This window comes from Apteryx rowi, unplaced genomic scaffold (assembly GCF_003343035.1).
Source record: "Apteryx rowi isolate R43461 unplaced genomic scaffold, aptRow1 scaffold_173, whole genome shotgun sequence".
NCBI lineage: Eukaryota > Metazoa > Chordata > Aves > Apterygiformes > Apterygidae > Apteryx > Apteryx rowi.
This window is the reverse complement of record NW_020448008.1, coordinates 523,222-538,803: the sequence shown is the minus strand read 5'-3', so window position 1 is coordinate 538,803 and position 15,582 is coordinate 523,222. Positions and strand designations below refer to the sequence as shown.

General features: G+C 40.3%; 1 protein-coding gene across 1 annotated transcript in view; it reads left to right on the top strand.

Moving 5' to 3' along the window:
• SMOC1 (SPARC related modular calcium binding 1) overlaps window positions 1-15,582 on the top strand; it is a 133,557-nt gene that overhangs the window by 37,259 nt on the left and 80,716 nt on the right. Inside the window, exon 3 of the mRNA XM_026060989.1 lies at window positions 8,107-8,278. Within this exon, the coding sequence (XP_025916774.1) occupies window positions 8,107-8,278 (172 nt within the window). The remainder of the gene's footprint in view (window positions 1-8,106; window positions 8,279-15,582) is intronic.

Below are 15,582 nucleotides of genomic sequence, written 5' to 3'. Positions count from 1 at the left end.
GTAAGTGGCTAAACTTTGCATGTGAGTGCACATAACTCTGCAGAGCCTGGAGTTGATGTTTAGTTATTTATACAGTGGAAGATGAGAAAGCAGGTTTTTAAATCTCTACCATGTTTCAAGGGAGTCAGGGGCGAGCGGATTTGCTCCAGATTGTGGAGAATATATGCAATGGCTTAAAGAACTCATGAACATGAGAACCTTTGTGTAGAGATAAGGAACACTTTTTCCCAGAAATCTTGCTGGAGATATTTGCCTTTATTAAAGTATACACCTGAAAATACAGCAACCCTGCTGTTTTCTTGAGAGCTATTTTTTGAGAGAATATATTCCATTACAGCGAGATAGCTGACTTTTCACCCTCTAGTGACAGCATGAAGTGTGATCCCTCTACAGTTTCTAGAAAAGAACATCCTCAGCTATCATTATGAAAAACTAAAGTAAGGAATATGATTACCCAGAAGAGACTAATTTGGCATGAGTTATACAGGATGATATTTTGAACTCTTTTCTTTTGAGTTATGCTGAATAAGCAGAGGACTCCCTAAACCAGAAGGACTGGATCAGGTTATTAAACAATACAGCTTCTTAGAGACAAGATTCTACCTTTATGGCAATGGAAGTTTTGCTGTGGTTTCCTTTGGGACGAGGAATTCACTGCCTGACTATGCAAACATCTATTTTCTATCTGGTTCAACACATATAGTAGCAAAGCTAATGAGAAGAAGTAGTCCAAGTTAAACATGCCTTCTCTTGGCAATGTGTTTGACAAACTAAATTAAATCTCAAATTTGTTCAAGGCTTGCATGTCATCTTGGCTGCAAAAATAATCTTTTGACTAGGAAAATTGAGCTTTGACAGAAGCTGAAGTATTGTTATTTCAAAGGAATTAAATCAGTCTCCATGTCAATATTGCTGAACTTACTAGAATGGTTTAGAAGATTTGTGTTAGAAATATGACTTTAGCTGGGACTTCTGTTTTGTGTTTAAAGCTTTGTTTTTTTCCATGGTTCAGTTGATCAGCATACTGATCTATGGTACAATTTACATGATGCTTAGACAAGCTGTATGTTATAAATTTGAAGTGACTTTTATAAAGGTGATATTAGTAAGTAGAATAAAAATCCTGTGAAAGAAGGGATTGTTTGTTTGGAGAGAAAAACAAAAACCTTTGTGCTTGATGTCTGTTTGTCATTTTTCTTCTTACAAGTCAACCGTAGTTAAACACTTGTACCTGTTGCATAAACTTACATAAAAGCAGTAGAGATATCATTTCACAGGCTCATTCACTCACTGTAATGGCTTTTTCTTGTTCTGAAGAAAATCAGCAGAGCTTCTCTGAGACTAGGTTAAATTCTAACAACTCTTCCTGAACCATTTGTTTTAGTTCAGGTGGGCTCCTCAAATAGGTCCTTAGGCAACTTTGTTGGATCTAGTACTTCATCTTCTAAAATCAGAGTATCCATCATATTTGAGGATCAGTTTGTGAAGAAAAACACAAATTACTTTGTAGCTAGAAGTCAGTTAGCAGATGAAGCACAATAGTTGAGCGCTCTCCTCCCTTGGGATGGTTTATATAAAAGATTAAGGGAGAGCAGGAGGGGAAGGAGAATCACCATAGAAAAACAAGGTTTCTAGCCTGTAAGGGGAGAAACTTGTCTTGAATTGAACTCAAATACATAAATATGATTTGTCTGCTTTGTGGTATGGTCCCATACATTTGCCCAGCCTCCTCCATCCTCAAGCACAGGCTGCGTGCTTTGAACCCATTCTTGTTTGCACAGCTGGGGGCCTGGAGTTGAAACATAAGTGGTGCTTTAACTGAAGCAAGAGTCTTCACTTTCCAGGTGTGATGACTCAAGGAATGAAAGCATTGCAATATCCTTTCCACAAGACCCTCCAATCTGGGGACAGAGATGAGCCCTTCTAAAATTTGTTTGGAAAAACTTAAGTCTAGGTATAAAACTGTAGGATGCTAGAAAACACCTAGGCAAGGACTGGAACTAGCTAAGATGCAGGCCTTTGAGCAACTTCACTTTAAAACTGCTTCCTGTCCAGGTGTGAATGAAATATAAACTTATGAAAGTTTCCTAAAAGGGAATATTGAAATAAATCACCCTTCCCCCCTGTCCCCCCACCCCCCAACCTCCTTCCCACACACAACATGCTTCCTAGAAAGCTAGCCCTGAATTTGTGTTTTTTTTGGGAGTGGTTCTGGCTGGCTGATATTTATCTGCATGTGGGAGACTGCAAGCTCTAATAGACCCATCTCTGCCAGAGTTTCTAAGGTTTTCAGACTTCTTTCTGCATTTACAGAAGCCTAGCATTTCAGGTCTCTGGCTAAGAGCAGTGTCTTTGACACTTTTGAAGACTGCTATGCCTCTGATTCCATGGCAGGAAACTTGGCTGCAGTCCTGAACCTATGGCTGAAGCTGAAGTTCTTGGGCTTTGTAGGCTCCCTGCCATTGGGCTGTGAGTCTAGCCATGATTAAACTGGGCCTCAGCTCTAGCTCTCTTGCAGAGCACCTGGAACCTCCAGTGTGGCTGGTTGCACCCATTTGGAATCTGAAAGCAAGGCAGAAGTCAGCAAGATTAAAACTAGGAAACGTGAAATGTTGCTTTCCAATAACAATGAAAACATCCAGAAGTTTATACTCTCTTCTAACATAAAAAATGGTACAGCTTTCCTGCGGAGAATATTTGTACTCAAGCTAGGCTAGTCTGAGAGCTTAGACAAGTGAGTGGGTGAACTGTGTGACATGAACATACCTAGGTTGATTTTTTTTTTTTAAGATATATTCTAAGCGCCTTTAAATTAAAAGGCTGTTATATATTGGAATGAGGCATTGTGCTTGCTGTTCCCTCCCTGGTTTTGTTAGGCAGCAGCTTGTGCTACTAATCTGAAGTGAAGCTRTAAAATAGCTGAGGCACCTCTGTTGTGATCTGTGGTGGACCCCTGTCTTTTAGTTTTGTTTCTTAATTGACTTCTTCCAATTTCTCACATTCATGTCACTTGTGTCCCTCACTCCCTCTTTCCCCTGAAGTTTTGCCAAAGCACTTTGGAACTGCAGTGCCTTGGCCATTTCTTGTTGCCCTCATCACAAAGAGCTGTGCAGTTGTGTTTGTGCCTATAATGTACCCAGATGGTGAGTAGAATGAATGACCACCAAGCTCATTTTCACTTGTGGGGTCAGACCTTTCTCTGCTAAATAATACAAGTGTTCCCAGCTGCTGTGCAGCTGCAGGGAGTCTGCTTTCCTTCACAGGCATTAAAAACCCTTTAATCAGTGTTTGTCGTTTGTCAGCAGTGGTGTTGAGGTGTGGAGAAAAAGAACAGATATGCTTTGTTGGCAAAATTAACTTTATTCTGACCTCTTATCTTTCCTTTTTCTTTTCAAGTCTGAAGAAGCAAAAAGTAGTTTGGGAAGCAGGTACTGCAAGCACCTGTGTAAATGTATTTACTAAAGGAGGGGGCTTATATCCTTATACAGATACAGAGTTTGACATGAAGGGATGCTCTGAGAGCTGCATTAGACTGGATGCTCTTTAGGGCAGGGACACTTAAACTGATTGGTGTAGGAGTTGTGCAGGGTACCTTAATATACCTTCTACTGTAGTACAAATTCTACTATAATACAGATATTCTTTGAGACTTGTGTTACACTCAGTATTTGGTCTATGTTTAACAGATACCATTTGCAATCTGGTCAATTCTAACATTTCCCTGAAAAACTGGTTCTGATATCTTTGTGACAGTTTTTGTAGATGACTTTTTTTTTATAGTTCTGCTTTTAACAGTTCTCCCTTAGAGAGTAAGAGGAGGAGAAAAGGACTGATAAGCGAGTGTCACCATTTCCAGTCTCATTGTTTTAGATGCAGTTTGCTCTGAAGGAAATGAGAATACAGATATCAAGAAGAGACTTCAAGATATCTTAGAGCTAAGAAAATGATTTCTCTTATTTCTAGATAAAGCTTGGAAACCCRCTGCTGCTATCCACATGCTTGCAGGGTTACTTTTACCCTGAGTCCAGAACTGTCACATTGTGTATTTGTTTGTACAGCACCAAGCGCTTCTCCACAAATGTTGATTTTGTTAGCACAGTCTGTGTGTGAGTCTTGAGGTTCTTAGGACATCAAGCTTTGATTCTAGCTTCAAGGGTCATCATGATGGGACATTCTGTGTTAAAGGCAAAAAACTTTCTTGTGCTCCTCTTCCACCTAGTACTAAAGGGACAAGAGAATCATGTTACTACTTTGGCTGTGTTTGGTGAAGGTCAATAGCCGGGCTTCAGGGCGCCCCATGCACATCACTCACAACCATCTGCCTGGGCCAGCAGTGACTCCTGCGAACTCCTGTGACTGGTGAGGTGCTCTTTCAGAACAGGGTTACGCTTCTGCTTGGAAAAGAAGTGCCTGCTTGTTAGAGATTGGAATAGAGAACTGGGAACAAGTAACTCCTGAATTGTAGTCCTGGCTGTTACAATGATGGATTCAGTTGCTCTTATCCCTCTCTGACTTGTTTCTTTCCCCAAATGAGCAGGAATATAGTTCAGCATTCATCCAGTGTATTACTCTTTACATTGCTGAGGCTACAGCAAAGGAGAATAGTTGTTGCACTTTTGGAGAGGCAAAATGCTAGCAAGAGAACTTTTTGCACTGGGCAGGAGTGGATAGATGCTTAAGATAGCTAGTATGTTAAATGTCTGAGGATGGTCTGTGTTGATGATTGCTTCTGTAGTGTGAACATTTATCAGCTAGAAAATGGATAAAGAATAACCATTTTATTATCTGAAAGCTGTCAGGGCTGCCAAGCAAAGATGAGGGCTCTGGACCGCAGCGGAGTGCGTATCTTGTAAGGGAGAGTTTTTGAAGCCCTTCAGTAATATCTCCAGGAGATCCAGTCTTTCTGGCAGTGCTGTCTGGTCACATGAAAAGAACCTTGATTAGACAGGCATGATCCTGGATCCTTCTGGAAATTAATGCACGCTTTTACAATTATAATATAGTTGAACAAAACAAGCACCATCTTGTGCAACTATGTAAACTATAAACTTTTTTGGCAAAGCAGATGTGGCATCTTCAGTGCCTGGAAAGCACCTAACATGCTGTGTGGGCTCACTACTGTAATCCAAATTACAAATGCTAAAAAGGCTTTTTGCCTGTATGAAGTTACGCAGAAGTGGAAATTTCAGCTCTGTTTGTTAGATTTTTTTTTTTTTTTTTTTTTAATAAAGTGGTTCTTGGCTTAATTTGGGTAGGCAAGAACTTCACAGACTGCATTGGGGCACTCTACGTGTTTCCTCAGGCCCTCTCAATTAATCAATGTCAAGCTGTTCCTCTCTATCCCTCTGTGAGGAGGCACCTAAAGAAAGCTGTTCTGTAGCTTTAGTTTTAGCTCTTTAGTATCAGCTGCCTGAGAGAGGCTTTCTGTTCTTCATGTATTCTCTTTCTGGGAGGAGGGGCTTTCCTGCCCCTTAAGGTCCTATCTGTACTCAGTATTTTGGTGCAGGCCACAGAAGGCTTGGGTGAGTTTGTGCGATACAAGCTGAGTTTTCAATAAGTTCATAATATGATTTGATGCTGGAAACCAGTATTCTAGCTTTTTAGGTGGTCCTCTGGATATCTCTGGTATGTAGAACTGAGTTTCTGACACAAGGAATTTGCAAAAACGAAGTTTCATGCCAGTAGTTCAAGCCCTCAAAGTTGTGATAAATGGTAAATGCAACCGTTCCTTCTAAAATGAAATGTTTAACTACTATAGGTATGCCATCCTGTACTATCAGGCAGGTCTGCTTTTAAAGAGTGTTTATATAGACAGTTGAAAAGTCTTACCAGTCTTTCAGGTTCTCTGACATCACATGTTGGGAGGAGTCTTCAGCATCTTCAGTCTGTTCCTTCTTGGTATATGTTTACAGTCACTGGTGAGCTTTGCACTTTGGGTGCTAAAAAAGACATTACTGCATCTAGAGCAATTTCAAGCAAACTTGTGATAGCCTGACCCCTGACAAGAACTGGGCAAAAATCAGGTCCAGCTTTACAATGTTTTTACAGTCTGGTCCAGGTCGCTATAAAACATTTAAAATTGCCTTCAGGTTTAAATTTTCCAGTTTCCCATTTCAAACAGGTGTTGCCAGATTATAGAAAGTGTAGCAGAAAAGAAACAAAAACATTAAAAAAACCTCTGTGCTGTTGCAAATTTTGGCAAGTCTCTGACATATGAGACTTAATAAAAGGTTTGCCCCACCCGAACTAAAACAAGTGCAGACTTTGCTTGCTTTTCCCAGCTGTCATGGGTTTTTAGTAATGCAAGAGTCCTCAGAAGATCCAGCAGTACAGAGCTAATATGTTTTTATATGAAAATATTGAACTTCTCAATTGTTTTTCATCTCATTTAGTTGGGGGTAAAAAAAGGGGATGGAGATTTTTTTTTTAATGTCAAAAAACAAATTTCAGGGATGCCTGTTTCTGGAGTGGTTAAAAACCAACACAAACTAGGCTTCAGGCAATGTTTTTTCAACAGCTTTAACCTCAAAGCATAGAACAGACAGCTTTGTAGGCAACTGTAACACCAAGGTGATTATGGCAATGACTCACACTTCCCTGTAAGGCATCCAGCCATCAACACACTTGGAGAGCTATGGCTTTGTGCATGCAAGCAGGGTGTCAGTCAGTGCCCACTTGCCAGCCAGCTCTGAACTGCTGAGCTCGTAAGTGCTCTGGCAGCAAGCTGGGATGTTGGTGTGTTAGAGAGGAACTTGGATTCCCTCAGGCTCAAGAGAGGCTTAAGGGAGAGGAGCTTGGGAAGGGGAAGTATGAGATGGCTTTAACTTCCCTCCTTTTCCTTGCTTAATCCTCATGGGACTCATTTCAAGAGTCCCCTGAAATCTTCCTTTGAACAGGTGTTTGGATTTGGTAGTAATTAAAGGCCTGACTAACTGCTAAGCAAGGTAGAATGGGGAGTGAGTGGAAAAGTGAAAGGTGCTGCTACTATAATGTCCTGCTGAAACTCTAATCCAGTGGTTATGGCAGAGGGATTTGTAGTCAGGGTTCCTGGGCAGAGAGTATGAACTTGAAAAAGAGATCCAGGTATCCCTGTGGGCAACTTAGAGTACAGCTGAGGGTTTAACAATAGGCCACCGTGGGATGTTGTCATTTGCAGGGAACAAGCTGACAGAAAATGGAGACCATCAAAACTCAGTGACTCACTTGTGTGGTGTTGGTTGCCCCATCTCCAAAAGATAAGGCAGAAGCCCAACTGACTTCAGGGAATGGAAACAGCAGTGATAGTGGTATGGAGAATATCTTCTGAGGGAAGAATGGAAAGATTGGGATTGTTTGCCCTGAGAGAGACTGACAAGAAAGGACAGGGTATGTGTATACAAAATAATGAGCCACATCTGAATTGAATACTCAAGAAGAGGAGACATTCAGAAAGATGGCAAATTCAAAACTTATAAAAGAAAATAGTTTTTCACATAGTGTTGGATTGTGGGATGGATGGAATGCAACTGTCAGCTCAGCAGGATGTCATCAGGAGGGAACGAAATGTGGCTTTGGGAGGGTGCAGGTATGCCGAGGCAGGTGGTATCCAGAGATGATACAAAGAATGCTTTAAAAACAAGCAACTGGGAATATAAAGCTGCATCTGTACTCAACTACCAGGGCCAATCTTGATAGGTTGTTTGGGTTCCTCCAGCCTCAGTGATAAGTTTCTTGCACCACTGACTAAAATGCCTGGTACTGGTTACTGTTTGTGGCAGGGCACTGGGCAAGCTAGGCTGATATGACTCAGTATTGCCCTTCCCRAGTGAGTTGTGTTTGGCTTTGCACATCTTATGTTTTCAGAGGTGAGACAGAGTGAGTAATGTTTCCATTCCATTAAAGAAAATGGAATGGCAAAGACCCTTAATTTTTTTTTTTTTTTTAAAGACATACGTGTTTCATTTTAAGTTCCTTTCAGGCAAAGTTGACTTTGGTAGTCAGCTTAAACAGCATTATAGACCACGTTGCTATTGTCATAAAAACAAAATACACTATGCTTTGCTTTGAGAAACTAAACAAAACCAGTGTTTTTTTTGTCTCCCTCCCTCCCTTTTTCACTTCCTTCAGTTTTTAATAAGTGACCGTGATAGAGACCCTCAATGTAACCTGCACTGCTCCAGGTCCCAGTCCAAGCCCCTCTGTGCCTCTGATGGCAGAACATACGAGTCGATGTGTGACTACCAGAGAGCTAAGTGCCGGGAATCAAGTCTGAGCGTGACACATCGTGGCCGGTGCAAAGGTAGGTGGTTTTCAAATGCCTTTTTGGGGAGGAATGGGAGTCCTACCTAATAACAGACTGGATTCGCAGACCCTTGAGTTTAGTGCCATGCTTTGTGAATAATCTGATTAAAATTGTGCATTCATGTGAGAATGGGTATCTGAGTCTGGGGTTTAGATGGCAAGAGTAAGAACTGACTGGATTATAATGGAAAAAGGCCAAAGAGCCAGAGACATCACTGAAAAAGGGCCCAAACATGTCTATGGATCAAAAGGAGTTGGCTGCATGGAAATGCAAAATCAAATCCTGAAAGAAGAGATCTTCTCACTACCTTCTGCAGTGTCTAACTGAGATACCTGTGAACGGTAGGAATGTGGAGTAGGGAAGAAAGTGTGTGCACACAAGATGTATATGTCTGGGAAAGGACTAGGCAGCCTTTTTGTGCTGAGCTAATTAAGAAGACAAAATGCTTGCAAGCCTTTACACGGCCTCTTTTTTTTTTTTTTTTTGCTTGTCCACTGTTACAGCTGCACTTAGAAATAAGAATACTATTTCCTTGTCATCTCAGCTTTTCTTAAGCATAGTCTGAAGATGAAGTTGCAACTTTTCTTAGGAATGTTGGTTTCTTGTCACATAAATGATTTGCTTCTTCAGTGAAGTGAAAAATCAAGTTGAGTGCATTTCCTGAGAGTACAGTTGGCTCAGAGGGCAGATGGCGCAGATGTTTTTAGCAATTGGTTAAAGTGACAGGAGAAACTTGTTAAAATCCCTATGGAAGGATAAATGGACATGTGTTTAAACTTGACTACTTCTTTTTTTTTTTTTTTTAAGGATTTTTGTTATTATAAAAATGCATTTTTAAATCTTTGTCAGAATTGCTTGGTCTAAAATAGAGATTCCATTTGAATGTAGAAATGAGCTTTATAGTTTAGGTGAAATATAAGCATGACCTCAAATACTGCCATTTTTTAAAATGATTTCTCATTGGAAGGAAGCTTACTTGTATGATTTTTCTCATCACTGCTGGATGGATCTGTGGCAACTTTTCCCATATAACATAGGAAAGGGCCTTTGAATCATGCTGCTTTCTGAATACTGGAAGCCCAGAATCTTGCTCCCAGGAGCCCCAGGAATAGTGTGCCTATTCATGTAACTGACACACTTCTGAGTATCACAGTAAGAAGCAGTAGGGTGGGAGTTCTGTCTTTGCTATCATCACTTGAGCACAGTGGCTTAGCTAAGAAACTCCATGACTGATATTGGCACATGAACTGGCACTCTTCAGTCACTTAAAACATGAGCCTTACACAGAAGAGTCCGCTTCTGGAAGTGGAGATGATGTTGATTGTGAAGCTGCACAGCCTGTTGTATATCATGATTGCAGAGTCCCAAAGAAGTAACTAACTTTTTTTTTCTTAAGCAGAGGTAAAATATATTTTTCCTTTCAGCTTTGTCAAATACAACTGAAATGTTTAGCTGAAACCACTCACATTCTCCTTTCCCTTTTCCCTGTGTTACTGTAATAGCCTGGAGGTGTTTGACTACTGCATGTCCTGCTCTTAACTCGCTATCTAATGCTTCAACTAATTCCTGGGAAATGGGAATATACTTTTAACCATCACATTCAAATTTAACTTTGCTGGTAACTTCCATGTGTGCTGCTATGGAAAAGTATTTTGTTTTTCTAGTCACATTAGAAATATGGCTTCTAGTTGAGTGTAAAGATCACTGTTCTTGGCAAATACAGACAGTTGCAAGACAGGTGTGTGTGACTACAGGTAGTTGGCCAGGTTTGTCTGTATCTTATACTCTCAGAAAGGAAGGTATCACCAGCAGTTTTTGAGCACCTTCTACCACGGCAGCAGGGCACCTGGTTCACACTGAACAGCCTTCATTATTTCTGCATGACAAAGACACTCTGCAGGGGATGTCTCATAGAACTGGAGAGGATCCTGTGGGCCATTAAGCCATGTCAGCAATAATTGTGATAGACACCCTACCCAATAACTTGTAAAATGAGCAATTTTAGCTTGTGCTTCTCTCTCTGAGGAACAAAAAATGTTGGGTAATTAAAATAAGGAGAAGAGGAAGCATATTGTGGACAGCAAGGCATAGTTCTGTACCCCAGGCTACCATAGTTTTTCAATTTCATGTGCTGATAACTCAAGCTATACTTGTATCAAGACAAGCAGGATGGTTTCCATAGTGAGAACAGAACCTTTTGATTCAGTTTAGCTCTCTGCTCTCTCTCAAGAAATTAAGGACCTTTAAAAATGAAATCTTGCGAGCCCCTTGGGAACTATAACTCTTACTTAGCTCTTGCTCCTTGCTAGCTTCCTTAGGTACTTTTCAATGAAATTGTTCCAGCACTAAATTATCCATCTCCTCCCCACTTCACAAAGGGTTAAAAGTTGGGAGTAGCTTAAAACAATCAAACTTAGGGCATCCATGACAAATGCAGCCTCACTGATGAGATTCCAGAGAATAGTTCCAGATGGCATAGCTGTGAATAAAATAGGCACCCAAGCAATAATAGCTGGATCTTTTGTCAGCAGACATCTTATGATCTTATGTTAAATAACAGAATTCTGCCTCAGAACTTTGCAGTTATGAAGGACAAATACTTGTTAAATGAAACTTGGCAAACTGTCACAATTATGCAGTGGCTGTAAGAGTGTATTGGATATCTGTATATTAAAACACACTTAAATTTTGTGTTAACTGTTGGGTTTCTAGAAACATGCTTGGCCTATTTAAAAAAAGGGAGGTGGGGATGTTCTGAAAGTTGTTCCAATAGATTTATAGTAGATGGGTTTGAAACTCAGTTGGTTACAGAGCTTGTTCTTAGATCAGAAGTCACATATGTAGAATGAACCTATCTGTAAGTCACTGCTGGGAATTGTAACAGGAGTCTTCAGCCCATGCTTCTGGGACACTTGACTGCACACAAGATTTGGCTGATGTACTGAGGGGGAAAGTCTCATTATGACTAATGACGGGTTTATTTGAAGGTAATCTTTCTCCTCTATCTTCTGTTCTTGTTGGGAGATGAGATATTGAAATCACACTTTCTTAGTCTGCTTGCTAGGTCCATGTATTTTGTCTTTGAACTTTCTTATTCCTGGTCAAGGGAGAGGAAAATGGGTCCCTCATTGGTAGCATACTAGGCAATAAATCTGAAATGAAGCCCTCAATTACTTTGCCAATTTAAGCATGTTTTTAGATATGCTCCAAGTTGGTTAGAACTCTGTAATAGCAGTGGTGGCTGTGTATCAAAGAGGGAACAAAGTGTGTCAGCATGAAAAGAAAAAAGTTGGAGATCGCTGGTGTGGGACTTCTGAGAAGTGAAGTGGAAAACAAAGGGGAGAATGGAGAATGATCRATAGACCTTGTGGGACAGACTGGCAGATTTTTGTAGTTTGCTCAGCTTCCATTTTTGCCTGTTGTATGCAAAGGCCACAGATGATTGGCTGGAGTACATGGATATGAATCAGCTGACTTCAGTGTAACTGGACTGCTTCATGCCTGATTGGGATCTGGCCTGTATGTGAGACAGTTACCTAATGTAACTATAAATAGTTCAAAAACTGTGTAGATCAATTTTTGCCCTTTGAGCTTTTGGTAAAAACAAAGTAGAAAACTAAATAGCTAGATTTTTGTGGTTACATATTATAAGCTTGCTGCTGGCGTARTGTAGGTGTCTGGAGATGTTTTACTATGTATTACTAGGATAGTTTGGATCTTTACACCACTATGTTGTGTGGTGTCAAATTGCCACTACCTGCTGAAGAGAGTATGCTGGAATTCCTGGGACCTATTCATAGGTGCGCTATGTATATTATGAGGGACATGGTGGTCTCATTTGAATAAGCTTGGTGACTGTTCACGGAAAAGATCAATCATGCTGACTTCATTGCAAAATCCAAAATTATGTACACCTGAATTTTGCAGATTAGGCCCCATGTGTTGAGAGCACCACTCAATTTCCTAGTTGCCAGATACCAACTTCAGAACAACACATTTTCTTTAAAAGGCGGTTTTCTGAGCAGCAGTAATTTTGTCCTAAGTTTCAAGGTGTTTAAAGTCAAATTATTAAACAACGGAACTTTAGAAAAGTCATCTTGTTTTTTTCTTTTTCRCCTTATGCAAGGGAGAGGAGGAGGTCTTATTTAGACTCAGTCTGGATAATGAAACTGGAATGCATTAATGCCATTCTGTTTTTGTTTGCTAGTTCAGTGAACATTTTTAAGAAAAGGAAAGGAAAAGTGTTAAAACACTCGGTGAAACACTCAAAACGTAGAGTAAGGTATGTGAACCCTTAGCATCAGGCTTTAGTAAAGTTTGTAATGCATCTTAAATTTGGGGTAAGCTATTTGGCAGCTACTCTTTAATCCTTGGCACTTATGTCATATTTTACATTTTCTAATTAACAAAGCAAAAATAGCAAGGTGAAGTCATCCCACTGAAATCACATGTTGATGCAAACATTATAAAAATACCAGTCTGTGGAGTGGGGAGAAGAAGGAATTTGACAGTCCTTTTAAAAACAAACTGATAAATGTTGATATTAAAGGCACTGTTTTTACTGGAACTGAATTGTGAAACTACAGACAAAAAAGATAACAGTATGCATACACCTCTCCAGCCACTGCGGTGTAGATGGCTGTTCCAAGTCAAGGCTGTAAAAGGACTAACATGACCTTTGTAGACCAATGAGGAAGAATGGGAGAAATAATTAGTGCTGAGTCTTCAGGAAATTTTATTTTTTTTCTCTGCACTTCAACAGCAATTTCTGGAATGACACCACTTGAGCCAAGGGTTGAAATGAGAGAGAGGATGTTGCAAGAAAAATGAGCTCTTAAACTTTGTGGTGTAGTGATAGTACGTAAGTGTAGTCTACTGAGTGCTAGTAGTTAGCTTGGTCTATAAAGGCCAGTTAAAATTTCCAGGAGGGACATTGTCACCTTAGCAATAATATGTTTATATTGTCTTCTCCTTCTAGTAAGACCTTGATTTGCGTGCATATTTGCATGCTCATTAGACAAATTGGACAAAGATCTGAGTTAGACTCCCTTCTGGCTGGACTCCAAACATCTCTGTGCTACAGGTGATACTACAAAATGTTGGTTCCTACCAACTGTGCGGTGAAGCATCCAGCCTCAGTCATGTAGGTACTACTGTGTATGAATGTTGTGAGTGCACTAGCACTGAAGTAGACACTCTGAGGAAATGCTTTATGCTTCTGCTTTATATTCAGAAGAGAGAAGAAAATATTGCATCTGAATAATGCAATTTTAACTAGACATCCTTGTCTGCAGTCCTGTGTCCTGAAGACTGGAAACCGCATGTGAATCTGTGCTTTGATTGTCATGTGAGAGACTTGTCACTCCTTCCTCTCCTTTTATACTTGCAGATCTGTATGATCTATGCAGGTTTTTGCTTCTTAGTTGTGTCCTGTGAAGCAGAACTTGAAAGCCTCTCTTAGTCAGACAACTATAAAACAGAAGGTGCAGCCACATCGTCTGGTTTTGTAATAATGTCCTATCTCATGCCAAGCAAGGTTATACTCTTAAGCTTGAACAGGAGATTTGCAGGTGAGAGTTAAGTGTTCCAGTTAGCAATATTGCTAGTGCTGCCTTTTCATCACAAAACTAGAATGTATTTAAATGGACAGTGCTGCTGACAGAACCATCATTAGTGGCTGTGTGCAAACATTTTCTGATAATATGGTCCCTTATGCAAGTGAAAAAAAGAAATTCCATCATATAGGTTATATCAAGGCTCATTTAATCAGAAGAAAAATAATGCTCCTCTAAATTCAGTGCAAGTTTAATTCATGAAAGTCTTTTTGCTCTGTGAGTAACAATCTCTGTTTGTGCTGAGCCCATGGTAGGCCCGTCCGAGATCAAAGCCCCAAGTGCTAAGGGCGTTGTGCAAACACATACCCCACAAACAATTTATAATCTAAATATGAGAGTGACATAGGATCAGAAGGGGCACAAGGCCATGGGGAGGCTAAATAAATGACTCATATTCACTCAGCAAATGGGTCAATGGCAGAATCGGTATAGGTACTCTGGCTTTGTAACCCAGTGCCTAAGTGATCCATATCTGTGCTGAGTAGTAGTGTTGCTGTTAATATTAACTTTTTCCAAACAGGAAGGGGGTTGATTTACATAATTTCAGAGGACCTGTGAAATACTGCTTAGAGAGTACATTAATATGATACATTTAAAATGAACCTGCATAGTCAGTGTTAGCAAACCTGAAACTTGGTCTTTTAAGTCATTGGTTGCATAAATGAAGTACTTGGCTTGAAAGCTTTAGTGTGTATCTTTATCAAAACTGACTATTTACAGCATTGTTGTTTGTTTCTGCATCTAGTTATGCTTAGATGGAAATCACTTCTCATGCCATGCAGTGCAAATTCAATAGATCTGAGAATCCAGGTTGGCTTTCTAATTCAGTGCTAGTATTAATGATTCTGTTGTTGAAGTTCAAGTGATGTATGGAACAGAATATGGGATCTTCAGGGATCCAGTAGAGAACTGTTTGGTAACCAATGTGATGGAGTACCTGGCAGAATGGGGATTCAACCTTGATTATTCTTTATGGTGCTGCTGAAGGATCGGATGATCAGATTTTGCAGTTTCTGCGCTGAAAATCTTCCAGTCAGTGGAGTGGTTTCGTGGGAAAAGGAGGAGGGATGCTAGTCCAGGTGTCAGAATCCCATAGAAACAGATGCTTACTATTTTTCTACTCTTTCCAGACTGAACAGCAGTACTCTTGGGCATTGTGTTTTTAAGTGTAAATACTGAGTGTATGCTGTATCTCTGCAGAACAGAACTTTCCTTTTGACCCATAGGTAATCATTGTAAGCCTTACCTGGGTCTATGTTCTGTAACAGTTAGCTGGACCTGGAAGGGGTTTAAGGTCATGTTAGATGCTAGCATCATCTGAAATGGATGCAGAGCTGAGATCTTAACCCCTTCAAGGTCTGCTCACAGAGCAAATGTTTTTCCTTGGCAGCAAAGTGAGTAACTGATATAAGGAAGTGTAGTGTATGTCTGGCCCTATCCATCGGGGCTAGACATGGGAGCTGGGGTTTCAGGAAAGGTGACTCACAGACAGTGTCACATCTACCTTGTGAAGGTGGAAGTTCAGGGGGGTGACTAGTTATGTTAGCATCTTACTGGGAGACTTCCTTAGGGAAGAAACTTTGTTTAGGGACTCCTGCTTCCATATYGCTCACTTCTGGGCCTGAATTAGTGGGCTGATGCTCAACCATCTGGTTTCAGACTGTTAATACCTAGCACTAACGTAAC